The 27535-nt window shown below is 44.2% G+C and overlaps 1 protein-coding gene across 1 annotated transcript in view; it reads right to left on the bottom strand.

The window, feature by feature from the left end:
• The window catches only part of ATRN (attractin), a gene marked incomplete at its 5' end in the record, with an annotated part of 140517 nt that overhangs the window by 48349 nt on the left and 64633 nt on the right, over positions 1 to 27535 (bottom strand). Inside the window, 10 exons of the mRNA XM_083860725.1 lie at positions 9855 to 10012; positions 10413 to 10491; positions 11352 to 11446; positions 13028 to 13080; positions 14394 to 14487; positions 20403 to 20540; positions 21200 to 21433; positions 22754 to 22939; positions 24126 to 24342; positions 26426 to 26607. Coding sequence (XP_083716851.1) covers positions 9855 to 10012; positions 10413 to 10491; positions 11352 to 11446; positions 13028 to 13080; positions 14394 to 14487; positions 20403 to 20540; positions 21200 to 21433; positions 22754 to 22939; positions 24126 to 24342; positions 26426 to 26607 — 1436 coding nt within the window. The remainder of the gene's footprint in view (positions 1 to 9854; positions 10013 to 10412; positions 10492 to 11351; positions 11447 to 13027; positions 13081 to 14393; positions 14488 to 20402; positions 20541 to 21199; positions 21434 to 22753; positions 22940 to 24125; positions 24343 to 26425; positions 26608 to 27535) is intronic.

Genomic DNA, 27535 nt, shown 5'->3' with positions numbered 1-27535 from the left:
AAGGAAGGATCCTGTTCCTGGCCCCGTGCCAGGCAGAGCTCTGACACCATCTGTGTGCAGGCTCAGTTACATCCAGCACCATGCGACTATTGCTGGAGAGTTTCAGCATGGAAAAAATTAAAACTTTGGCACAGAACAGCTCAAACTCTCACTCAGACCCTCAAAGTCCAGTAAAAATGAGCTGTAAAGTCTACTGAGTTTAAGAGGAATAAAAGTTGTTTTCCTAAAGAGCAGGTGATGTAAGTACACAGGAGAGAATCAAGAATAAAAAGTATAAAACAGCCAAAGCAACATTTGCAAGTTTGGGGTTTTTTTAGGCTTCAATACAGCTGACAGATGGAAACAGGCAAAACCTTCCGTCTTGCATCATTTCTGACTGGACAAAACGGGGGAAAATGGAAGGCAGAGTTCAAGGTTGCGGTGGTATTAATGGGGAAAACAAGCTCTATCTCCTTCCCCAAAGAAGCTGTAAATTCCAAGGATCATATTGGATGAGAAATTTAACATGTTTATCAACCAGTATCAAACATCCTGTAATATGCCATCTGCAGGAATCTCATATTTTATAAAATAAAGTAGTAAAACAAGTAGAATTCAGAATATTTATACATATTACATATAGAATCATAGAATGGGTTGGGTTGGAAGGGACCTTAAAGATTATCTAGTTCCAGCCCCAAACTAAATATGTATTTATATAAATAACCAAATTAAAACACCTTTGAATGACAACACTGTCACATTATTACACAACACTGAAGACACAAGTTGTCCCAAACCTGGTGTCACACCATGACCTGAAGTGGCAGTAATTAACCCCCCCCCAAATTTACTTTCAGGAACACAGCATCAGCTCTTGCTTCCCAACATTACTGTGAGCAACCTTTGCCAATACAGTTTAAAAAAAGTCAAAATCTTAATAATACAAAGTCAGGAAAATAAGTGAGAGAAAAAGAATTTTTCAGGATATTGCAGGGATGTTTTTTTCCCCAAAAGCAGCAGAGTCAGCTGAGAGCTGGCAGTGCAATGCTGGTGTCTCTGGCTCTGTGTTTGTAAGCTAAACCAGGCACAGGCTTTTGGGTTTCCCACCCTCTCTCAGTTCTGGATCTCCTTTCCCTTGTGGTTTAGCCAGGCTGAATTCACTGTCACTTTGCAGTGGGTGGATGCTTCTATTTTACTGCCAATATACTCCTTTCTCCTTCATTAACTCCGCTCACTAATCTTTGACTCTTTAAATAAACCTTTGTATAAAGGGAAGTATCTTGCTCTTTTGGCTCCCAGCAATGGCTCACAGCACTCATTTTCTGAAATATATTTGAATTTGGGGCCTGTATTTACATTCTGTGGTGGGTTATGGTGTTTTCAAAAGTTATTCATCACAGAAATAGAGCAATTTCAAGCAACCAGCACTGGCCTCATCCAGAAGAAATCAATGCCTGATTCGGACTTAGCTTCCATAGGAAATTAATTCTATTTTTTAATATACATTTTTCAGCCCTGCATTTGAAAAAAGAAAAAAAAAACAGCTTCCTTAAAATTAAGGCAAACAATACGTATGTCACTGTCAGATCTCAATAAAACACCACCTAAGAAATGCTCTGGCATCATTAAATCTGAATTGCAGACTGTCTCTCTCTGGTATCCTATAACTTTTCTTATTTATGCAGCTGAAGTTTTGCAACAGCCATTAAAAAATACTTCCAGTGCTGTAGAAAGATATTACAATAAACCTCACAAAAGTCACTCAAGTCACTACAGTTCATCCCAAGAAATCCCAAGTTGCAGATGTAACACTCCAAGATTTATTGGTTGCTCCTTGCGGGGCCTGAAGGGGCTCCAGGAGAGCTGGAGGGGGATTGGGGACAGGGAATGGAGGGGCAGGACACAGGGAATGGCTCCCACTGCCACAGGACAGGGCTGGGTGGGCTCTGGGGCAGGAATTGTGCCCTGGCAGGGTGGGCAGGCCCTGGCACAGGGTGCCCAGAGCAGCTGTGGCTGATCCCTGGCAGTGCCCCAGGGCAGGCTGGACATTGGGCTTGGAGCAGCCTGGGACAGTGGGAGGTGTTTCTGCCATGGCAGGGGTGGGATGAGCTGCTCCTTCATCTCCCTTCCAACCCAAACCATTCCATGAATCCCTGATAAAAATCCCAACACAGCACCTGGGAAAAGTTCAGCATGAACAATTTTCAGGGTTGCTGACACTACAGCCTTCTGTAAAAAGGACTGAAGTGGCACCACATCCTGCCAAGGGTTAACTGCCTGCGAGAGAAATCTTCCTTCTAAAGGATTTAAGAAAGTGCAAACAAAAATATTACTTAATCTAAAAGAGAACAACTTCTGAAAGGAGAAAAATGTCATGGGTTGATGCCAAAAATAAGGTGGCAGGAGCAGATAAAACACAAGCAGCTCTTTCATGTTTTAAAGGACCATTCAACTGTTCTGTTCAAAATCTTTCCATGCCACAGTAGATGTCAGTTTGCCTGTTCTCAAAAATCAGCACGTAATTGTATGTCTCCAAAAGTAATTACATTCAACAGCAAATTTCATCAGATTAACAAATTGATTTACGTTTCATTGTTGGGTTTCAAGAAAACCTCTCTCATGGTGAGAGACATGCAGGGAGAGAGGCTCAAAGGCACTGCAGTTACAGCTAAAGAAAGGCAAGGGACATCATTAGCAAACAACTTTGCCATTACGATGCTTTCAGAAGCAACAGAAAAAAAGAACATTTTTGGAATAAAGGGTCCCAGAGAGTTGAGGATGATTTTATCTCTGCACTTAACATCTCTCCCTTGTTAAATATGCATGAGGCACATGAGGACCTGGCAGGAAAGCTGTCCAGATCAGCAACCTCACTGCAATTTCAAGCCTACATAATTATTTTATCAAAGCAATCCCTACCTATCTGAATGTGTTTTATTCTTTCTGGCCAACAACAAAGACACTTTTTCTTTGCCCTCACCGAGAGCTCTCTGTTGCTTTTGATTGGAGAATGACATTAATTTAGAGAAAGACTGGAAACCTCTGTGGGCCATGTCCAGTCCTCAGGGGTTTTATGTCCTGTATCAAATACCTAATGCTTCTTCCAGAGAGGAATCAAGGCATTAGAGACACTTCAGGCCCTGCTTTTTAACTGTGGATGGTTTCTTCACTCGTACTTTTTTCATGTATTATCAAAGCCTCTTAGTCAGGCTGCAAACCCTAAAGAGGGAAATGCAGAGAGCATCACTGCTGGCAATGATCATGCCACCTGAAAGAGGCTGAAAGCCTGAAATAAAAGGAATGTGTGAGATCTGCTGTTCCTCCAGCCCCTCCTCACCTGGCAGGAGCTGAGGGCACCCCAAAGCTTTCCTTGGTTGTAGCAAAGCATCATCCATCATTCAGCTCTGGAAAAAACCAAATTCTTCCTGAACTACACTAAACATGAATGGCAAGTAAAATTAAAGTTTAATTAAAGTGGTATTAAGATTCTTGCTAATGCAGGCCACCTGTTTTAGGGGAAATGTTGCCAATACAACTAGCAGGGTGATGGGGCAGAATATTAGAAGAAGAATTTCAAATCAAAACTGCTTTAATGAAGGAGCTTTACTTTGAACAATGACAACCTCAGAAGGTTTCAGTATTTATATACCAGAGGACAAAAGAGAAATGAAACATTGAAATAAACAATGATAAAGAGCAGAGCGAGAGCTTTGAGGAATGTGAAGTCTTCTTAAGAGTGTAATTCCTGCTAGTTTGCAAAATATTGGCTAATATTTCCAACTTGAATAGCCACGTTCAGCACAAGAGAACACAAGAGCCTTTCCTCAGCAGAATCTCAGTCTAGTGTGTAACTCATCTCGACTCAAACGCAGCTGACAGCAGGTGGCTCCACCTCAACTGTGCCTACATGCAAGACAGGAAATATCCCTGGGCTGAGGAAAAGACCCATTTCCAACATCACTGCCAGCTCCGATAAGCCAAACAGATGTGAAGGGAATTTGCTCTCCTGCATCCCCACAGACATCTTCAGTGTACCACTGGAAAGCAGTGGGAACTGTTTCCAGGTCAAAGGAGGCAATTATTAACTATAAAACAATCCTTTGGGAAACCCTTGGGTTGCAGAGAGGCAGAGAAGTCTTCTGGTGCCTGTAAAACAACAGAGCTTTGGCTATTCCCCTAAAACAACTCGGAACAGAAGAAAAGGTCTTTTAAAAACTAGTAGTCACAGGTCTAATATACAAGGCACTTGACTCCAAGAAACTGCCGGTTCCCAAACGTTTAATGGGAGCACAGTTGTACTCCCACATCTATCAGAAATCTCACTTCCTGCAGCAGTGCAGCTCTTCACTGGAGCACTAAAATGAGCATTTTCCTTCCAAAGTTGGATGCAGTCATCTTGGCAATGGGAATTTAAGAAAAGCAACAAAGGGCAGAGAGGGAGAGCCCCAAAGGAAGGGGTTCATTAAAGAGCACATTAACTAATAGCTGACATCTCCTTCCTGGGATTGGCACCTGCGATGGATCTGCAGAGAGCAGCTGGAGCTGTGACACCTGATTTCTCCTACAGAGCCAGGATGGGAGAGCTAGGGCTGTTCAGACTGGAAAGAGAAGGCTTTGGAGAGACCTCAGAGCCCCCTCCAGGGCCTAAAGGGGCTCCAGGAGAGCTGGAGAGGGACCGGGGACAAGGGGTGCAGTGCCAGGGCACAGGGAACGGCTTCCCACTGTCAAAGGGCAGGGACGGATGGGATTTGGGAAGAAATTCTTCCCTGAGAGGCCCTGGCACAGGTTGCCCCAAGAAGCTGTGACTGCCCCATCCCTGGAAGTGTTCCAGGCCAGGCTGGACAGGGTTTGGAGCAACCTGGGATAAAGGAAGGTCTCTGCCCATGACAGGGGGTTGAATGAGATGGTCTTTAAGGTCCCTCCCAATCCAGACCCATCTCTGATCCCAGGATTCTGTGTGCCAGCCCAAACACCTGCGAGTCATCTGGATCATCACCAAAAGAAAGCACCACAGACCAAGTTCTGGTGTAATTACAGCATGTTTGAGCCTGTCCTCAAATTCCAGGTCTCCCATTAGTGACAGTTCCTGCCCTTGACCTCCCAACACCTCCTGTGCCAGCTGCAATCCATTGAAGGGCCATGAACTGTTCCCACCTTTCAGTTCACCTCACCCCTCCAGCCGAGGGACCAGAGAGTAATGCTGGTCGGGAGAAATTTCAGTGGGTTCTCCAGTACCTTCCTATCAGGGTAAAAGGCAAGTTTGGAAATAGAATAATTATGACTGATGTGACTGAGTTGAGCAATCCACAGATTGTCCTTAAGGTTCCTCCAATCCTGATTGTTCCTTGAACAAAAAGGAATAAAGATATAAAGATATAAAAAGGAATAAAGATATAAAGGAGACTATACAGATAGACAATCCTGAAATAAGTGGAGGAAACCAGAAGAAAGTTTGAGAAACTAAAAGTGAAGGCAGCAGAGGCAATTTTAGCTATTTTTCCATTACAGCCTTTATGAAATCAGAGTGGAAGGCAACAATTTCAGTGAGTTGGATGTTTCACACTGGTTCTCAAATGCTCTTCCAACAGTGGGAGCTATGCAATGCTGCTGCAGCCCCCACCACGCTGTGCGTGCAGCAATGCTGCACAGTCACGTGGCACTTTTTGAAGTCCAACACGATAACAAATTGCCAAGAAAATTATACATAGTGAATACCTAATGAGATCTTGCAAATAGTACATTTTGGATGCAAGGGCTGCAAAACGCCTTCTCCTCTTTTTGTTTCTTGAAGCATTTTGTTCATAATTAACATTTAAGTGTGTTCAAATCAAAATCCTTCAGCCAACGCTAAGGAGAGAGAAGAGCAATTGCTAGTTAATGATACAATTACAAACTGGTTTTGCCTTAATCAGCTCCTAAACATCTTACACATTCTCAGAACACAGAGATCGATGCAAGACGCTCGGAATCTGAGAGGAAAAAATCAAACTTCAATGGGACTGAATGTCAGTGAATAAAAACAATAGTTTGGGTATGAAACAAGACTAACCCACCAATTTCTATTTAGTGAGTGGTAGCAAACACCATCAGCAGTGAATTGTGACAAAGCAGAAATTGTTCAGCCAGGAAAGAATTCGCTGTATTAGAAGATGGAATTTTCATCCTCCTGTGCACTCTGGAGAGGGATTCACTCGCTGGACTCTGCCCCAGGTAAATACATACAAGTTTAAACTGTTAAAACTCGCTGACATTTACACAGGTATCTCAGAGAGTTTCAAACTCTCACCATTAACTACTTGTCAGCTCTAAAACTGCATTTTCATCTCAGAGTGAGCTGACTTTTCATGGATTGAAACCCATGAAGAGAACTCCTCTGAAAGTTTCTGCACTGAATTCCTTTGCTTTTTATTGAGCTATTGTACAGCTGATTATTTATGGTCAATGTCTCCCTTCTACTCTGAGCTAAATTTGGAAGGAGTAACAAAGCAAACTCACTATGAAGATTAAGCAAACAGGAAGAATAGTGGAGAAAAAATTACTATTACATTCACATAGGTGAAATAAACCTCAACCCTTCAATAATACCCACTAATGCTCTTTCCTAAAGGACGCAATCCCACTTTGGAGGAAGACAGGGAATATTTAGAACAAAGCTGAAGAGAGGAAGGTGAACAGTTGGGGTTTGCTAAATGCTTCAAAATTCCGTGTGTCCAACGTTTGCAGCAAAGAGGAGCTGCCAAAGCAGAAAGAATGGAAATATCCAGACACTGCTGACAGGACCTTAGCCTGGTTTTCAGGAAAACTTGGCAAGGTAAGGCTTTAAGTGAACTCCTTCATGCTTGGAACTGCTCAGAAAGGAGGAATTAGGAAGACAATTGCTGTATTTTGAAGGCTTTCTGCATTTTGCTGCTTTAGTTCCTTTACTGAATAATCATTTTAGGTCATTAACCCGGCAGGGAAAGACATCCTAAACCAATATACTTTAAGAAAGAAATGAACTGAAGTGATTTGGAAATGGAGGCAGATGGGGAAAGAAGAGCCAGAACTGAGCACTGGCAGGGGCACATCCACCTCTTACACAAAGGAGCATTTACACCTTCCCAGTGCAGACTTTGACAGGCAAGGAGAGAGAACGAATAAGAGAGAGATTTCAATCAAGGCCTTCAAGATAAAGTTTGCAGTACTTAGAAAACAAAAAAAAAAGGAGTGGATTCTAGATTGGCTTTGCAGTAAAAACTACATCTATAAAGTTTTCTATTGCAAGATTTTGTATAGACATAAACACTCACATTTAAATACATCTGTTGCACTGAAATTGAAAATAAGCTAGGGCAAGTGAGTGTTTGCACAATGACAGGTAAAACTAAGATAATCAAACAAAGAATAAACCCCTAAAAATATGATTTGGACATGCTGCACTGCCCAAACACACGCATGAGCTGCCAGGTGATGCACACACATGAGGACAGAATAATTTCCAGCAGCTTGGCAGGAGCAGAGTTTTCCTGCCTTTGACATTCTCTATTCAAATCAGTGCAAGTTCCAAAGGGAAATTGGAACATGTTCTGTAGCTGTGTGACAGTTTAATAGTGGAGGTGCAATGAGGAGGACTGTAGGAGACAAGCTAGGAGATAAGAGAACAGTTTGCTCCTGCCCATGCTGCAACACGGAGTTTTAATTAATGAGCCAATTTGCCCTGAAGGACCGATCCCAACAGCACAGAACTCTTCTGCAGTGAAGTCAGAGATGAACCCCTTGGAAAACCAAATGAGAGAAGGAAAGTTCTGAATAAAAACTATTCCTGAGAAGAATGGAGCATGGGAAGAGTCAAGGACTGACAGCCAGGAAGCCTTAAGATCCCAGAATCAGGGAATGAGGTGGGTTGGAAGGGATCTTAAACTCCTCTCAATCCAACTACCTGACATGGCAACACACCTTCCACTAGACCAGGGCGCTCCAAACCCCATCTAACCTGGCTTCAAACACTTCCAAGGATGGAGCAGCCACGGCTTCTCTGGGCATTTGTCCAAAAAATCTTTATCCCAAAAACATGTACCATGATTTAGCTTCTATTTTATCATTTTGAACACAAACGACAGAGAGCCACCACTTCACAAAAATGAAAAAAAATTTGGGCATGGAAAGGACAGGTAGGAACACAGATTGCAACTGGGGGAAGTTCAATCCATCCCAGCAGATTGCACAAGACCTGAAAGGACATGGTGAGTCCTGGTTTTTATCTTTGCCCTGAAGAGGAAACAGAAGTTCTATGGACCACAGATTGCTGGTCACTGCCAGTCTTCACAGGAACTGTGTCTCAATGAATAAGAGCTGATGCTATTTTAGAGTTTGTTTTGGCAAGTAATAAAGACACCAAGAAGAGGTGGTGATATAACATTAACTTGGATTGAGTGCATACAAGCACATTCACATTAAATTAAGGATAAAGAGAGGTCAAGTGTTGTAAGAAAATCAAAGTTCACTCTTTAACTATGAGAAATGAAATCAAACAGTAAAATCAAGTGGACTAAAGAGATCAGGAATGGGAAAGCTGCCACCTAAATATCTCTCAGGTCAAAGATGCAAAACTATTTGAAAGTTGCATCCTCAGAGTTAACCTTGAAAGGGATATGAGGATCAATTAAAGAGACTTTGTATTAAGGAGAGGAAAGGATTCATTAGCAATGTCTTTAAAGCCAGCAAGAAGTAGAGAGATAAAACAACAACTGCTAGAAGTCAAGCTGTGCCATCGCTCAGCAAATGAAAACAAAGCAGCAAGAAATGTTTCAGCCAAACAAGTAAAGGAAACCAGGAGGGAAGGGAAGAGGGGATGCTGTAAGGAGAGGTAAGAGAAAAACCCATCAGCTGTATCCCAAACACACAGTTCTGCAGCAGTAAATAACAAAGATAAATCAGGGTAAGGTACAGTCTACCACTGATTAGGAAAAATCAAGTATCAATCAAAATAACCCATAAGGTTAAAAAGAAGAATTAATATTTTTCCTGACTCCTGTGATTATGAATTTGATGAAAGAGAAGCTCAAATATTTAAATAAATCATTGCACAAGTGCTCACGTTTGTACACAGATGCTACTTCCCCTAAGACAAGTGGTATTTACATGAAAATGAGGAGATTTGGAACTTGAGTATCCAATGACATAAAGATTTTACATTGCAGCTCATCAACTCCTCCATATTTAAAAATTAGGCCTTGAAAATAGACTAAGACTTTACCATTTTATGAAGTAAAAACTCTCCAACTGCAAACTGATTGCCAAAACTGTAAGTGATATTAAAAAGAGCCCAAAGCCAACGTGCCAAATCTTCAGTCTGCAATCACCAAGACAAAGTTTTCCAAGTAATTAAAACTACCAGGCACTGCCTGTCAACCACCTACTGTGAATAAAGGGGAAGGATGAGCTGCTTGTCCTGCATGTGCCACCAGCCTGAGGCAGCAGCAGGAGAAAGGGGGTGGCCCTTGAGCTGTGCCTTTTGAGAACCAGGCACTCAAGAGCCACTAAAGCATTTCCTCTGTCTGCTCTTTCCAGGCTTCATTTTCAGCTTTATCACTCTTTTTCTATAACATCAATACCTGCACATTTGAAGGCAGACACCTCGTCAAAGATGGCCTTGTTAATAAATGAGTGTCTCTCTTATTTCACAGTACATCTTCACTTCCACTGGGCTGAGGCAATATCAGAAGATGCCTCACACCTTCTTCCTCTTATCCAGGAACATCAAACTCTCTCTGCTCTGGCATCACACCAGGCTGGTTCAGTTTGGACAACTCCAAGCACAGCAAACTGCCACAGTTCTTGAGAGAAATTAAAAAAACACCTTTAAACATTTGACATATATTAGCAGCTCTTACCTGTATTTTTATGGGCCAGGTGAAATTGCTGACGTAAACAAAGAACGTGATGTTCGGGTTGTTGCGGAAATCAAATTTCTCATTGGAGAAACTGTCCTTGTATTCTTTTATATTGGTTTTGGAAACAACTGGAGTTTCCTCCCCAGCCTGTGTGCCAGCTGTTGTAAGGAGTAGCAAGAAAAGATACTTCAGTGTGTATTTAAGAAAAAAAAAAAAAAAAAAAAAAGGGGCAAACCATCCTAAATTCTAATTTTAAAAAATTATCCATTCAAAGCCAATTATGTTAAGCTGCACTGCATCATCAAAATCACCGTGTGCCCAGATGTTGCATTGTTAAAAATCAAATTTGCACTTTTAATGTTTACAAAATACACTATTAAAGTTGAAACCACAGGTTTTTAAAACATTTTACTTCCCTCCTCAACCTGACAATTTAAGAAGACTATGCAAAAAGTACATAGGTTAAAAACCCCCCAAGTTTTCCCAATTAAATTTGCCTTTTTCAGAAACTGATGAATGAAGGAAGGTCCTGAGTTACTTAGATCATTCTCAATTTACCTGCAAAACTCGTGGACCAAGTAATGTTGAGGTTGAAGTTTTTAGATGCATTGATGAACATGTCCAGGTCTCTGTTTTGCTAACGGAAGAAACAAAACACAGTTTTCAGGATAAGCAATTTTACTGTATTGTTTCCTAGGAAATCATTGCAAAAAAATATACAATATTTTCTGAAAGAAGTATTCTCTTCCTCAAGGAAAACATAACAAAGGACAAAGAAGTGATGTGTATAGAATATCACAGAAAAACTAAGACACAACATATGGGGTGAAAACAAGCAAAACAGCTCTGCTCTGGAGAGAGGCTGACAGAGATGGGATTGTTCAACCTGCAGAAGAGAAGGTGCTGAAGGGACCCTAAAAGAGCTGGAGAGGGACTGGGGACAGGGAATGGAGGGACAGGACACAGGGAATGGCTCCCAGTGCCAGAGGGCAGGGATGGATGGGAGATTGGGCAGGGATTGTTCCCTGGCAGGGTGTGAGGCCCTGGCACAGGGTGCCCAGATTTGCTGTGGCTGCCCCTGGATCCCTGGAGTGCCCAGGGCCAGGTGGGACACTGGGGCTGGAGCACCTGGGACAGTGAGAGGTGTCCCTGGGACAGTGGGAGGTGTCCCTGCCATGGCAGGGGAATTTAGAGCAGGATGAGCTTTAAGGTCCCTTGCAACCCAAACTGTCCTGTGATTTAAAAAAACTAGAATAGCTCAGAGGTTGTTCCAACAACTGCAAAGAATCGACTGTGGTTCCTTAAGACATTTTCCTGTGATGATTTGGGACTGCACAGCCAAGCCAAGGTCAAAAGGCTCTGGTTGCTCCATGGAGCAGGACACACCTCCCACCCCACAAGACTACACCTAAAGACCCGCAGGACTGTAACAATTCATTGCCTCCAGGGCCGAGAGAAGACAAAGGACAAAGTTAAAAGGGAAAACAGAAAGTGTACCTCTTCAGGTGTTGCTACAAAGTTGATTGCTGTGTAATAGCGATCATCCTCCTGGGAAAGGCTGAAGGTGAACTGATAGTCGATGAGAAGAGTATCTGTAAGGAATGCAGGGAGACAGTTATCCCAACTCCTGGAATAAAGTAACTTCTGTAAAGGAAGGCATGATGTCACTGAAGGGTTTCTTAGACAACCAGGACATGACACTGCTACAAATTATTCAAACCTACATATGATCCCACATAAGGAATAAAAAACTCTGGGAGCTGAGCTGAGCCTAGAGGGGGAAGGGAGGTGGCTTATACTTGCCAGGCAGCAGCCTCCAGCCTTGATCTAAATCAATATTCCTACCTATACCCTGATAAAAACATGCCAAAAGATTTACTTTTCCAGGCTGCAATACCTCTGTGATCTAAGGCAACAGTAGAATAATTTAATAGCTGTGTAACTCCCACTTAGAATTGGACAACTGTCCCCCCATTCCAGGTTTCTGTACATTAGCAGATTTTCCTGGGAGAGGTTCTACAGAGCAGCTGGTTGGTGCTGAACCCAGCTGCCATCCTGCTGCAGGACACCTCCCACCCAGCCTTTGGTCTGTCTGTCTGTCTGTCTGTCTGTCCTCCCCTGCTCCCGTGTGCCCAGCCTGGTGTAACATCCACAGCCACTGTGGGGATGCACTCGCCTACCTCAGGACCCTTACACTAAAGCACACTATTGTGACTTGTGATATTCCTGATGCCATGCAGAGATATCCCAAGCAGTAATAAACAGGAATTGATAGACCAGGTGCTGTTTTTCTCTTACTGCCTCCTGGTGACTCCTCACTGGACTGACACAGGCCAGACAAGCTCCACAACACAACACAGAGAAATAGTCAGGGGATGAAACCAAGTTGGGTTTGGACAGCACAAGGTTCTTCCTCTAAGAGCTGCAAAGTTTTGCCTTTCCCCACTCTTTGCCCATTTAACCATCCCTGCCATTTCAGCAAGGAATTCAATCATTATTACACAGAAATGCCAGGAGAGGCCAGCAGTGCCCTTGTTTGGCCACACAAGCAGAATTCAAATAAGCCAAAACCAGCCAGTTGATGATTTCTGTGCTGGACAAAACCACCAGGACTAGAGACTTCACGTAATTTAAGATTCCATCTCTCCACGCCTGCCAGGCTGCTGATTGCTAATATTTGCAAATAGAAGCTGGAAAGTTTCCATTAGGTAATCTGAATCTTGGCAAAGGATCTTCTGGGACTGCATGGGAATCCAACTGCTCATTTCAGAGGAAACGTTGCAATTTTGAAATCCATTCTAACACGGACCAGAATTTAAAATAAACAGTATTTGGCATTTATAAAAATTTTAAGGACATTCTTTGGTTTTGTACCTGTTAGGAATATAGTTTAGAGTGCTCTCCAAAAGACCAGATTTCATCTCAGTCACATGAAAAACATTCAAAACATTGTTCAAAAGATCCAATCATCACATGGACCTTATCAAGAAAAGTATTTTCATTTTCTTTAAACAATGTATTTGAGAAAAGTGAAGGGGTTTAGAGCTATTTTTTAGTCATTTCCTTCATCTCATTTTAAACACATACTGAGGCAACTAAAACAAGCTTTAAAAAAGGTATTTTAAACTTCAAGCCCATTTTTTATCTCCCAACAAAATCCCAAGGGTACTCACAGTAACATGTTCCTTTAAGTGGATTTCCCTGATACCTGTTTTCAACTTCACACCTAAAAAGAATACACATTTTTTAATAAAGCGATTTTTTTTCCCCAGTTCTATTTATTCCCAGCCACTAAACACCAGAAGACACTGTGCTGATAACAATACACGATTAAAGATGAATGTCTGAGCTAGACCGGGCTGATGAAGAAATTCCATGTTCCCTGCAAGTCCAACTCATATGCAGTAAAAACGCAATATAAAATTCTGGATATTAACATCCGCATCCACTTGGAAGGTATTTATTAGCTCCTCACAATGCATGGGACTGGATTAGCTTAGTCATTTATGGCTATTCCAGGTTCTATCCTATAAATGTTTACTCATGTGAGCAATGCTTTAAAAATAAACCTGGCAATGAAATTATTTAGAATTAAATTATTTCCACTAACACTACACTAAAAGCATTTCTGTTATGTTACAGAGAAACCTCCAGCAAATTTGTTGCTCTAAAACCGCTCCATTAAACTGCTTGAATGTCAAAGGCTCATTTCGGATATATTTACACTCCCACTGAACAACATCAGAGAGCACAGACAGTGAAATCTACCAATTAAAAAGAAACTAATGAGGGATAAAGCAAAGCAGAACGAGGCCAGAGGCCCCGGAGCTGCTGCAGGGCTGGAGCCCCTCTGCTCTGGAGCCAGGCTGGGAGAGCTGGGAGTGTTCCCCTGGAGAAGGGAAGGCTCCAGGGAGAGCTCAGAGCCCCTGGCAGGGCCTGAAGGGGCTCCAGGAGAGCTGGAGAGGGACTGGGGACAAGGGATGGAGGGACAGGACACAGGGAATGGCTTCCCACAGGGCAGGGACAGATGGGATCTTGGGCAGGGAGGGTGGGCACAGGTACCCAGAGCAGCTGTGGCTGCCCCTGGATCCCTGGCAGTGCCCCAGGCCAGGTTGGACATTGGGGCTGGAGCAGCCTGGGACAGTGGGAGTGACCCTGGGACAGTGGGAGTGACCCTGGGGCAGTGGGAGTGTCCCTGCCCATGGCAGGGGTGGAACAGGATGAGCCCTGAGGCCCCTTCCAACACAAACCATTCTGGGATTAGAGTTCAGGGGGTAGGGATTTTTTCACCCATCTTTTCTGTATGACATTCCCAGTTGAAATGTTTTTTAAACTGGAATTATTCAGGATATTGTTCTGATCATGATACTCCCCAGGGGAAGCATGGCTGGCTGCACCCTCAGTGCAGTCAGTCAACTGTCAGGAGGAAGAAATGAGCACAGACATCATAATCACAACATTAAAAAATGGGGGGAGGGGTGTCCAAGGTGGTATGTGAATAAGTTTCTGATTTCAAATAAGAAAAGGCAATGAACTCACAGCTGACACTCATCTCCTTTGATTCCCTTGGTTGTGCAGAAACATTTCCCTGTGTTTGTGTTGCAGACGGACGCGTGGCCATTGCACTTGCAAGCTGTTGAGCAGAGGGGAAGAAGATGCAAAGTTGAATGAAGAAGAGAAACAAATTTGATAGCAATTAAGTCCTTCAGTTGTCAAACTGAGATACATCAACAATTAACGTGCAGATGAAAACCCATTTGGTGCTCTTTGCTTTCTTTGTGCTACAGAAGGCAGACAAAAATAGAACCGTGCGTCAAAACAGAGCAAGCACAGGCTACCCAGGACTGGTGTTTTGTATGAAATCATCTTCAGAGTCTGCTTTTTAGCCTCAAAATTTCATTTAACTTCCTCTCCTATTGTTAGACAGCAGGGATGATATCATAACTAGAAAGGAAAAGACAATATTTGAAATAATTTTCAGCTTGCTAACACATTTCAGCCAAACTCAAAACTCTTGAAAGAAGAGTTTGGAAAATAAAACAAAGCCTGTGGGACTTCAAGGGCTTTTCCCAGAAATAAATAAATAGGCCTTGTGAAATATGATGTTTCATCAGTTCTATTAATGAAATAATGTCATTATCAACAGCATCAGCAGAAAACTGCTGCTATGATGATGATGTCCATGCTGGGACTAGTTGGGGTGCATTCCCCAATATATTTTAGGATAACTTTGCACTGAATGTCATCAACAGACCACGTCACACACCTGAGCCTGCTCAAGATCCAACCCAAGGTAGCACTGGGGGGTGGGGGGAGACTGGGACATACAGGAGATTAGGAGATTTTCTTACGAAAAGGCTCCTGATTTAAGCTAAATGCTGATATTGACACACTTTGAGACCTTTAGTTATAAAGATGTAGAGGAGAAACATTCACAAAAAACCCCAAATCAAACCAACAAATAAGAACAAAGCCTACACAGTCAGTTGACTTTGGCATCTTGTTCACTATCACCGGAAGAATGGATTTAACAACTTCTCCTGGCATGTGGGTGCCTTTTAGGAGTCATTTTGCCAATGCAGGTGCATCCATCTGGAGCTGTGCACAGCAGTGTGTAAAATATAAGGAAAAAAACACACAAAGCAAAGATCCCTTGCTTATGGTCCCTGAGCTTGCTGGGAACAAGATGCTTTAAAGGCCGGAGCCCCTTGTTAAGGAGACATACTCCTCCTCACTAAGCAGCAATGCCAATCAATGAACCAGCAGATTCTTAGACATCAAGTCCCCATCCTGAATGTCTCTGCCAGCCTTGAACCTTATTTCAGGAATCCTTTTGATATCTTCTTTCTGCTGGCACATAATGGGAACTATACTGTATCAGGGACACTTAATTGTGCTTCTCAGATGTGGATGAGTGGTTTCCTAGCAGCAACACAGAGCAAAATAGGAGGAAGCAAAAAGGCCTATTGTGGGAACAAGGAGACTGAATGAAAATTCAACAAAATAATTGTATTCAGTGAAGGAAACACTCTTTTCATTAGTTCCACTTAAAGAGAAACAAGTCTTAGTACTATTGAGAATGTCTTGTACTTCTTTTCTTATGCTTTACACAAGGGAAGCAAAGTGAAGTTGAATCAATATTCAATATGAACATACATGAAATTTCTCCTGATTTTTAAACCCCAGGTTGTTTAAAGGCAGATTGCAGCATCTTGAGGTATAACATTAATTCTTCTTTCCTCTCTGCTCTTTAGTGTATCAAGAAGGCTGAACACTCAAATATCTCTATTTAAAATAACAGAATCTAATCATTTATCCACTTTCCTACAAGCCTGTAATGGAGATCATTCACTAAAGAACTGGAATACGCAGAGAGACATTTTCTCATGGCTTTTCAGACAAGTTTAAACTTTGGAAACAAACTACTGACAGAATGTTCTAGACAAGCTCACTGGAGTCAACCAAGGACAATTTCCCGCTGGACTCGGATGACAGAGCAGAAACCCAAAACCACTGGAAGTGGCTTTTTGACTGTGAATTGTGGTAACAGCCTCATTATGGGCCTCCTTCCACCAGATGAGTCTCCTTCCACCTGCTCCACAAACCACGGGTCAGGGACTCATTCACAGATGGTCACAGGGATTTTTACTCCTCTTTCCGTGCTTGTGATGGTCCAGCCTCTCAATGGCAACACCATCACCCACCCATCCCACACTTCTCTCCATGCCTCGTGCTTTAGCTGCCCTGCAGGGCCCCTGAGCCCTGGGAGGGGGAGTCAGGCAGGAGGTCCATGGCACCAGCAACTCATGGGCCACCAGCAAAGGCTGGATGTGCTTGGAAGAGCTGCCACAGCTGCAATCTGATTTCAGGCATAATAGTGCCTTCCCTTCACTTGCAAATAACTTCCTTATCTCCCACCAGCATATTTTCATGGGAAACTTTAAACAGAAAATTCAGAAAAATCCTGAATGCAAAGAAAGCACCTTGCAGCTATTTTTACATTTGATGTGCTGCATTTCCTGCCCTTCCTGATTAATACTCCTCTACTTGGACACTTTCTAAAAGCAACCTTTGAGGAGTGATTTACCTGCCATTTAGTTATTATCTGCCTAGCTCTGCCAACACCAGGGTGTATGACGTGATGCAAACAATTTTTCAGCTAAATAACTGCAGTTTGACAAAATATTTTCAACACAAGTAATATAATCTTGTGCTGGGGCTTTTTACAGAGATATGTAGAACTGAAGGCATTGAAATAAAAGAGGGCAGGGTTAGATGGGATATGGGCAAGAAATTCCTCCCTACGAGGGTGGTGGGGCCTGGCACAGGGTGCCCAGAGCAGCTGGGGCTGCCCCTGGATCCCTGGCAGTGCCCAAGGCCAGGCTGGACATCGGGGTTGGAGCAGCCTGGGACAGTGGGAGTGTCCCTGCCCATGGCAGGGGTAGGACAGGATGGTTTATTCCAACCAAAACCATTCCATGATCCCAGGACCCACAGTAGGCAGTGAGTGTGCAAACACACAGATGTTTGTGTGTCAGGATGGAGTGTGCAACAACTGTCTCCAGCACAGCTGTGACCACAGGCTCTAAAAACAGAGCAGCACAAAGTATTGCTCACAAATGCACAAAGAGTGAAATCAGCACATTATTAATGGAAACGATGGAGGGACCACAGCTCAGAGAAGGAAGAAAACAGGAGCTAGCTCTGCTGACTGTCAGCCAATCCTTATCTCTGAAGAACTCCCCTCTGGAAAGGTTTTCACCAAGCAAAAATGACTAATAGGCAGCAGTCAGCCTGGCTGCATCAGATAGGGCGATTTGCTCTTGCTCTGCCTTTCCCAATCCACCTCAGTCTTTCTGCCCAGGTTCCTGGTTCCCTCATTCTTTCCTCTTCCCAGTAAACAGTGTTAAATCACAGCAAATTAAAAACCTGGGTCCAAAGCACTCGAGAGCAAAGCACTTCTGACATGAGCTACTGGTTCCATCAGATAAGGAACGAATGCTGTTCCACAATCTCAACACATTTTCTAATTTCTTTTTCAGGCATCTGGATGATTTCAGTCTGTCATTCATTATCTCAACAACAAACTATTTTGGGACAATCCTCAGGCACAGGAGTCCAAGGGAACTGACTCTCCATTTCCACATGGCACAGAAAGAGCGACACCTACCAACAGGCACGTTGTGATCCACTGATTAAACCTGAGAGCTCAGGCTACAATTCTGTATTTTCTCAGGCAACTCAGCCTCAAGTTATTCATTACTTTGAAGTAAACGCTAAAGCATTTCAAAGTATTTTCACCTGAAATGAGTTTATGAATATCAGCAGTATTTAATCTGGCAGATAATGCTGTGAAATCAAGTGTCAGGAATGCACCTTCTCCACTGTAGCCATGCTGCTGTGCTGTCTGCTGGAATTCCATATCCCTTTGCTCTAAGAGAGGCAGCTGTATCCCTGTGAGTTTTTCATCCCCTTCACCAAATCTCTCCCTTGGAAAGGTCTTCATAGCCCCAACCACCACCACCTCCCTCCTGCCTGAGGAAACGGGACTCCATGCTCCTACTGAACCTCATGTTCATCCGAAAGGTCAGCACTACTTCCAATAAACATACTAAGTTAATATCCCAGTATTTTCTACTGGTTTGTCTCCACACCTGGAAGAATAAAAATTTTTCTATGTTTCCTCATTAACCACCTCCACTTCATTCTTCCAGGCTGGCCACAAACCACCCACACCCATTTCACAGAAGTACCGACACTACTCTGAGCAATGTTATTTTTATTCTACCTTTTCCATCACTGCACCTAATTGTCTCATTCCACCTCACTGTGCTCCACTAACATATTCCACTGGGACCAGTGCTGTTCAACATCTCTGTTGGTGACAGGGGCAGTAGGACTGAGGAACCCAAGCAAGTTTGCTGGTGACAACAAACTGGTAAAGGTCAGCATGCTGGAGGGAATGGAGGACATCCAGACAGACCTAGATGGCTTCATACCAACAGTATCTGGGTGGCATCAAAAGGGATCTGGACAGACTTGGAGACACAGGACTGTGTGAACCTCATGAAGTTCAACAAGGCCAAGTGCAAGGTCCTGCACCTGGGCTGGAGCAAGTCAGAGCACAAACACAGGATGGGCAGGGAATGGCTGGAGAGCAGCCCTGGGGACAGACAAGGACTTGGGGGGAGAGCTGGACAAGACCCAGCCCAGAACCCCCCGAGCCCTGGGCTGATCCCAGCGTGGGCAGCAGGGGAGGGGACTCTGCCCCTGTGCCCCCTGAGGTGATTCCCCACCTGCAGAGCTGCCCCAGCCCTGGGGCCAACAGCACAAGGACGTGGAGCTGCTGGAGAGAGTCCAGAGGAGGCCCCGGGGCTGCTGCAGGGCTGGAGCCCCTCTGCTCTGGAGCCAGGCTGGGAGAGCTGGGAATGTTCCCCTGGAGAAGGGAAGGCTCCAGGGAATGCTCAGAGTCCCTGAAGGGGAAAACTCCAGGAGAGCTGGAGAGGGACTGGGGACAAGGGATGAAGTACCAGGACAAAGGGGAATGGCTTCCCACTGCCAGAGGGCAGGGATGGATGGGATATTGGGAAGAAATTCCACCCTGTGAGGGTGGTGGGGCCTGGCACAGGATGCCCAGAGCAGCTGTGGCTGCCCCTGGATCCCTGGCAGTGCCCAAGGCCAGGCTGGACATTGGGGCTTGGAGCACCTGGGACAGTGGGAGCTGTTGCTGTCCATGGCAGGGAATTGGAATGAGATGAATTTTAAGGTCCCTTCCAACCCAAACAATTTGATGATTCTATGATTAAATCTCTTAGTGGCAAGAAGCACCTTCCCTCACATCTGCACCTCTCACAGCTGGGCTCTGGTTTATAATTGGTCTCCTCATGCCACAGCACTGAAAGATTCACAGTTCAAAACCTTGGCACAAGGCTGCAGGTCAAAGCTCCAAGTGTTCCATGTATAATTCTCAATATTAAATGCATTGGTCTTTCGAGGAAGACTCTTCCCCAGTTTGTTAACAGAATCTTGCACAGCTGAAAACAGTTCTTTGTGCCAAAGAGTCCCAAAGCACTTTACAAACTGAAATGCAATTTTAATGGAGTTCTCCTAATCCTCAACTGACATCTAGCCAAGTCCTCAGTGAAACACAGCAAGCCTTTATGAAGCAGACAATTTTAAGTGTAAACACACAACACATTAACCAAATGGAGAGAAGGTGAAACTTAGATAAGCAGAAATTTGTTCAAGACATTTGGATCAACAATTTCTTTTAAAAACAGGATCATCAAACACTAAAATACAGACATTTTTCACTGTGGTCATTCCAAGTTTAGAAAGCAGGGGATAAAATCATCTTTATGTGCAATGAAAGTAATTTCACTCAGCAGTTTGAGTGTCTTTGATTTGAACAAACAAGAACTGAGCCTCGCCTGCAGGAAAGAAAACATGAATTATCAGGGTATATAATCTGTGTTAAGATAGCAGGGGAATGAGGCAAGAGGGAAGACCACGGAGGAGCTCAGAGCAGCACCTCGAGGCAGCACTTACGCTGGCACGTGCCCCCGTTGGTGGGGTCCCCGTAGTAGCCCGAGACACAGGTCTCGCAGTGCCGGCCCGTGGTCAGGTTCTCACACTTCTCACAGATGCTCTCGTTCACACACTTGCTGTGCCCGTTACACTGACAGGCTGAGGAAAACAGGAAAACTGTGAGTATTGGTGCCCAAATGTAGCTCACAGAGACCCTCAGGAGTCTGTGCTGTGCAGAGAACAAATGAAACCATTTCATGCACCTTCCCAAGAGGTTCTTGTCTCTTGCTACCAATTCATGGACCCAAAGACAGGTGTACATCAAAAAATGAAATTTAAAGCAACACATGGAAATCCGAACTGCAAAACTTTGTGTGCACATTGGACTGGAAGCTGGTGGTGGGAATGGATTTACAAGGAACAGGGAGGAGAGTGTTGTTTTTGTGTCAAAAACATTAGTTAAAAATCATCCTAAGCATTTTTAACACTTAAAACAACCTTCAAAGAAAGATCTGCCTTTCTTTCAAACAGCCTTAAAATAAATAAACTAACAAAAGTTAAAATCTCAGTAAAGGTTTGTAGGGAAAGGAAAAAATTCTCTCAAGTAATAAATAATGTCTTCATGCAGCAAACCTGTGCAGCTCAGCTGCTTCAAACTCCTGCCATCTCCAAATGTTATATTTTATATTAAGTTTATATTCCATGCTCTTCTCCTCCCTCCATGAACAGGAGGGAACACAAGATACCATCACAGCCTTAAAAACTCCCTCCCCTTGCACTTGATGGAAACATTGGACAATCAAACGCTGCTCGTTTACCTGGACACTGAATAAAGGACCAGTTATAGGAGCTCTCCACAGGACACATGCTGACGTTGAGCACAGGCTCCAAGCTGTGTTTCCCTGGCGTGGACGGGGTGGGCATCTTGACAGGGCCCCGGTAGGAGCCCTCGATGCACTTCCCCTTGCCGGTGTTGCTGGGATCCGTGCACCACCCGCAGCCCGGCTGCTCCAGGCACTGAGCGCACGTGCAGTACCCCGAGCAGTTTTCAGCTACAAAAAACCAAACCAAAACACCAAATTGTGGAATGAATCACTATCTCAAACACAGGGAACAAAAAAATGCAGAATGTGTTCTGCATAACTGTATTTTTATCTCGTCAAAATATTTACCTGATGAAATCTAGAAATATTTATCCTGAAAGTCACAGTAACAAATGAATTCCTATCAGTGTATTTATCCCAGAATCTAAGATAACTATTAACAAAGGTTCCAATAATCAATGAGTTACAAAACAGCACAACACACAGAGAGGTTTTTCAAACCATTACACGCCACCCTCTAACACCAGAGGTTAATGTTCCCTCTACAAAACATCTCTGATTAATTTAAAATAGATCGGGTGATCAAATGAGCCATCTGGAAGCAAAGGCTAAAACCCAGCCAGTTCAGTCACTCTGAGCCTCTTGCTACCACGTTTCAGTATCACATGCTATTATTTCAAGTATTTATCTGAGTCAAAAAGCATAGAATACAAATAGGAGGATAAAATTCCACCCTTCAGCCCCTCCTTTCTGTAATGGGATTGGATTTCTGTCTTTACATACAGAAAACTTTTTCTGTTCCTTTCCCCAGACCATCTTGAAAAATATTTTCTGGATTCTTGGTGTTGCAAGATGAGGAGATTTTCTATTCTGATGTTTAAATAGACAATAGTTGCCTTTAAAAAGAAAAAAAAGCTTCGTTTCCATTATTTTAGCTTACTCATCTCCTGCCTGATGCATCCTCCAACTTTTGACCTCTGGCAATATGGGAAGTTCATACTCACTTGCTTCCTTAAATTCATTTTCTTCATCTCTTATTTTGCAACACTTTTGAGCTACTTGTGATGCCCCTGCTCACACCCAACTTCTAAAGAATTGAACATAAATAAAATAATTTCTACACCTTCACTTGTTTTAACCTTTTAGGCTCTTTCACCCCAGTTAAAAAAGAAAACGCACTATTCCAAAGTCCCAAGAAGCTTTTGCAGTTTGCTCACATCTACCTAAAAGGGGCAAAAAAGTAAATAATTTATTTTAAATGAAGTTGGAATTGCTACTACAGTCTGTAAGTAAACAATTCTTCAGAATAAAACACCTGTGCAAGCTCTAACTTGGATTTGAAAATCAGACAACCACAGTATGGTTTGGGTTGGAAAGGACCTTGGAGACAGTGTCTTTCCACCCCTAGGCACAGGCATGAGCATGATCATCTCCATGAGCAGACCCTCCAGCAGAGCAGGGTGCAAACCCCCTCCCGCCCAGCCTGGCTCCATCCCTGCAGGGTCCCGAGGATGTTCCCACCCGAGGGAAGCGGGGGCGGACACTCACGGGGACAGCTGCTCATGGTGTACCACTCCATGCACTGCCCGTAGGGGAAGGAGGCCACGTAGGCGTTGGAGTCCACGCATTGCTTCATGTTGCTGCACCACATGCACTCGGAGCTGCCGCTGGTGCACTCCCCGCAGGCGGCGCGCAGCGCGCAGGGCGGCCGGCACTGCTTGGCGCTGTGGTTGGCTGTGGGGGAGGACAACCCTCACTTAGTTCTCTGCCAGAAAGTGTCACGGAATGGTTGGGCTTGGAAGGGACCGTAAAGACCATCCCACTCCACCCCTGCCATGGGCAAGGACAGCTGCCACTGTCCCAGGCTGCTCCAAGCCCCAGTGTCCAGCCCGGCCTTGGGCACTGCCAGGGATCCAGGGGCAGCCCCAGCTGCTGCAGGGAGTGCTGTCATGAGTGTGGCCTCTTGTTCTCTGCAGTTCTGCTGATGTATTCCCTAGTTGCCCTCCCCAGATAAGTGTAGGGTTTTTACAGGAGAGTAGGCTCATGTAAAACAGAACCCTGTTTTACAGGAGCACACAGGGATGCCTTTTAAGTGATTTGATCAGTTCTAAACATCAAACAAGCACTGAAAGCAGAACTAACTCAGCAGTTTGTAGTATGAACCAATGCTTTAAGTTTTCCTTCAAGTGACTGTTCTCAGACCATAAAAAGCAGGGTAAAGCTTAAACCCAACTGCTGCAAGTGAAAGCATATGGAATTTTGAGTTCAGGTTCCACATTCAGGATTCGCCTCCCACACTTCCAGAAAGAACAGTTTCAACTGGTGCAGTGTACTTAAAATTTTTATTTAATCAACCAACTTCCCTAATACTTAAAGAGGCACTAATTGGTATTCAGAAATAATCAGGTACAATGGAGAATTAACAGACCAAGCCATCTGAAGAGATATGCAGTTTCAACAAAGCTGGAAGACTTTTCCCAAAAGCAAATAGCTTCTCTTATTCAAAGTTCTTATATCTCCAAAGTGTCTTGGCCAATTAATTTCAAACCTTGATAAAATCCTCCTCTGGCTACATAGCAGGGGAAGGGAAAAAGGGGAATTCAATTGGAAAGTTACTTTTATTTTTTTATTTTTTTGAAACAGGAGATTGCTCCATACCATAATTACCCTAAATGTCATATGTAGGTACGCAATTGAGAAAAAAATAATTAAAATAATGTACTTCAAATATTTTACAGTTAACAGCGTAAATGTTGAGCTATTTTTAAAATTTCTATTTCCTGCATGAAATAAGTACACAAGACACTGGTTCAGAAGTACTTTTCTTTGGCAAAGTCACAATGCAGCGGGTTTAAAATGTAATGAACTGCATTCCCTTTACTCTCTAGGAAATATAAACCACCCAGACAGCTGTTGTTACCTGGCCTTTCACAGACAGTGCCGTTGACCTCGTTGATACACGTTTTTGCCTTCAATCCCTGTTGGGAAGGCTCAGCTAAATATCCACAGAATCCAGCATCACTTGGTTCATTGGGAAGCCACTGGAGGAGGGTGTTGGTGAAGGGAGACATGTCTTCCCAGCACCAATAGGACACATTGATCTTCCGCAGTCCAACCCATGGAGTCAAAGTTTTGGGCTAGAAATAAAGGAGCAGGTCAAATCTAAATTAGTGTTGCTGGCCACAAACTTCTTAATATAAAGATCCTATAAGACAACTATTTCTACTGACATTTTATTTTTCAGCACACTTTCATTTTGGGGAGGAGCATTTGAGCTCTGTTGGTATAATACGTGGTTTTACTGCAAAAATAAGTAAACACTATCTACTTCAAACTGATTTTATGCACTTTTATACACTAGAGGTGCAGCTTCCAACAGCAGCAGAGTTACAAAGCATATCATGCTAACACCAACATATATTCCTGTTTTTACTAAACATCTACATACAGTTTACTTGAAAAAGGAGCAACTGCAAAGCAGAGCCCCCCCAGCACAGCCACCAGGGCTCCAAGCCCCATCCAGCCTGGCCTTGGGCACTGCCAGGGATCCAGGGGCAGCCACAGCAAATCTGGGCACCCTGTGCCAGGGCCTCACCACCCTCCCAGCCAGGAATTCCTGCCCAAGATCCCATCCAGCCCTGCCCTCTGGCAGTGGGATCCATTCCCTGTGTCCTGTCCCTGCAGCCCTTGTCCCCAGTCCCTCTCCAGCTCTCCTGGAGTTTTCCCCTTCAGGGACTCTGAGCTCTCCCTGGAGCCTTCCCTTCTCCAGGGGAACATTCCCAGCTCTCCCAGCCTGGCTCCAGAGCAGAGGGGCTCCAGCCCTGCAGCAGCCCCGGGGCCTCCTCTGGACTCTCTCCAGCAGCTCCACGTCCTTGTGCTGTTGGCCCCAGGGCTGGGGCAGCTCTGCAGGTGGGGAATCACCTCAGGGGGCACAGGGGCAGAGTCCCCTCCCCTGCTGCCCACGCTGGGATCAGCCCAGGCTACAGTTTCTCACCTTACAAGCATTCTATACTAATATCCATTAAAACAGGCTCCTAGTCTCTTTAGGCTCACTTTTTAAAGGACTCTGTAGCTGGAGAAAAAACCCTGTAAATTAAAAATTATTTTTTACACAGTGTAAAAATCTAAACACTATGAGGCAAGGGTCACCATAGGTCTTTAGGAATTTACTCTACAGTCAGCTACTGGAATATCCAGAAACACCTGGAGCTGTCAGAATCATGTACTTTTACAGCACCCCAGGCTTGGCTTCCTCGTTTTACAAAAGGTTTAACAAGCAGTCATGCTTAAACTGCACCCTACCTTTCCTTGGCTAAACTGATTCCCCTCTAAAACACTGTCATTGTTGAAATTCCACTTTAAAATTACAAAGGGAATCAAGGCAGGGAATGTTCTTGTTTTAACAGGGGAAGATTTCTCTTAAGTACTCAAGCATGTTGTCCCTTGAAAAAAGCAATCCTGACGCCTCCAGCCTCATTTTTCCTAGAGAAAATCCTTCCCACAGTGGCCTCTGGGACCCAGGAATTGTTATTCTGATGTGCCAACAGGCCACAGCAGCTTTCCAGGCTAATCCAGGATTTTAGAAGAGATGCACAGTGTTGTTCTTTGTCAGGGCTGTAGCACCACCTATACAGCCTGCCCTGAACATCTCCCTTCTTTCTCCCAGGAACTGGAAAAAATGTGTATTTCTTTCATGGATGCATGAAGAGGGAAAAATTCCAATTCACTTCTCCCTGGCCTGACAGAAAACCACCTGCCACTAAATCGCACGGAAATAATGCCAAATAAGCCAAGCAGCTCTGTGGAATGAGAAGGCAACATTTTAAACAACAGCTGCTTTTCTGAGCGGAGTAAATAACTCAATACTTTACATTAAACACCTCCAATGCCCCAAAGGGACTTTTATTTATAAAATATTGTGCACAAGTCACCAGAGGGCTCCTGCTGCAGTCCTGTATTCCACCAGGGAAATGCAGGTGTGATTCCAGTACAGAAAGTGATATCTCTAAGACACTGTGTACGTTTATATTTATCTTTCCCATTTACATTCTCTACAATTTCAGTTTCGAAGCACCCAGAGGGTACACTGAATTTCAAAAGAAAATCAGTTGGTTTTGGTTAAGAGGCATTTCCATTGTGCAGGGAACACACAACACTCTGGCAAGGACTCCTCATAGGCACAGCTTTATTACACAAGAGACGCACAAGAGAAACACTCACCGAAGACTGAATCTTCTGCAGCTCCTTCAGAACAAACTCCACCTTTTTCTGGGTGGTGAGAGAAGCCAGTAAAGCACCACTGGACCTGCAGGACAGTTTAGCATGATCATAATTCTCCTTGGTGTTGGTGATCTTCAGGCAGGAGTTGCCAACCAAATGCCAGTTTGTTCCACAGATGTTTTCTGGGGAGGGGAAAGAAAGTAAACCAGAGATACAGGTGACCTTCCCAACAATCAAGGTAGTTAAAGAACCGTGAAAAAACATGAGCCCAGGTGGGCAAGAAGCCACTGGAGGCCCCTGGGCTGTGCCAGCTCTGGGGTGGCAGCAGGGCCAGGGCAGTGTCCTCCAGGGCAGTGTCCTTGTCCCCTGTGCTGGCACTGCTGGGGCACCTCCAGTGCTGGGACAGCTCTGGAGAGCCCTGGAGGGGCTGGAGCGTGTCCAGGGAAGGGAAGGGAGCTGGGAAAGGGCTGGAGAATTCCTGGGGGAGCTGGGAAAGGGAATGGAGAATTCCTGAGGGAGCTGGGAAAGGGGCTGGAGAATTCCTGAGGGGGCTGGGAAGGGGCTGAGCCTGGAGAAAAGGAGGCTCAGGGGGGACCTTGTGGCTCTGCACAAGTCCCTGCCAGGAGGGCACAGCCGGGGGGTCGGGCTCTGCTCCCAGGGAACGAGGGGAAACACCCTCAGGTTGTGCCAGGAAAGGTTCAGGCTGCATAATCAGGAAAATTTCTTTCCTGAAAGTGTTGCCAAGCATTGGAAGGGACTGCCCAGGTCAGTGGTGGAGTCTCCCCACCTTGAAGTGTTCAGAAAATAAGCAGACAAGGCCCTGTTGTGGCTTAGTGCCATGTTGAGGTTGGGACAGAGGCTGAACTTAATGATGATGATCTTGGAGGTATTTTCCAGCCTTGATGATTCTGTGAACCCCTCTACTAAGAAATACCTACAGCCCTGTCCCAAACCAGTATGACTTAGAGGTGGGCTCAGAAATGTTTATACATAATAATACTGGAGGAGAAGGAAATCTGTTTAGGGGAGATCAGCATTTGGTTATCTGCAGTATGTAATCAAAGCACTTATTACAATGTTGAATAATAAAACTGTGGTAGGAGAAAGAGG

The sequence above is a fragment of the Zosterops lateralis genome, assembly GCF_965231275.1.
Source record: "Zosterops lateralis genome assembly, chromosome: 5".
In the NCBI taxonomy this organism is placed as follows: domain Eukaryota; kingdom Metazoa; phylum Chordata; class Aves; order Passeriformes; family Zosteropidae; genus Zosterops; species Zosterops lateralis.
This window is presented reverse-complemented; position numbering and strand designations above follow the sequence as displayed.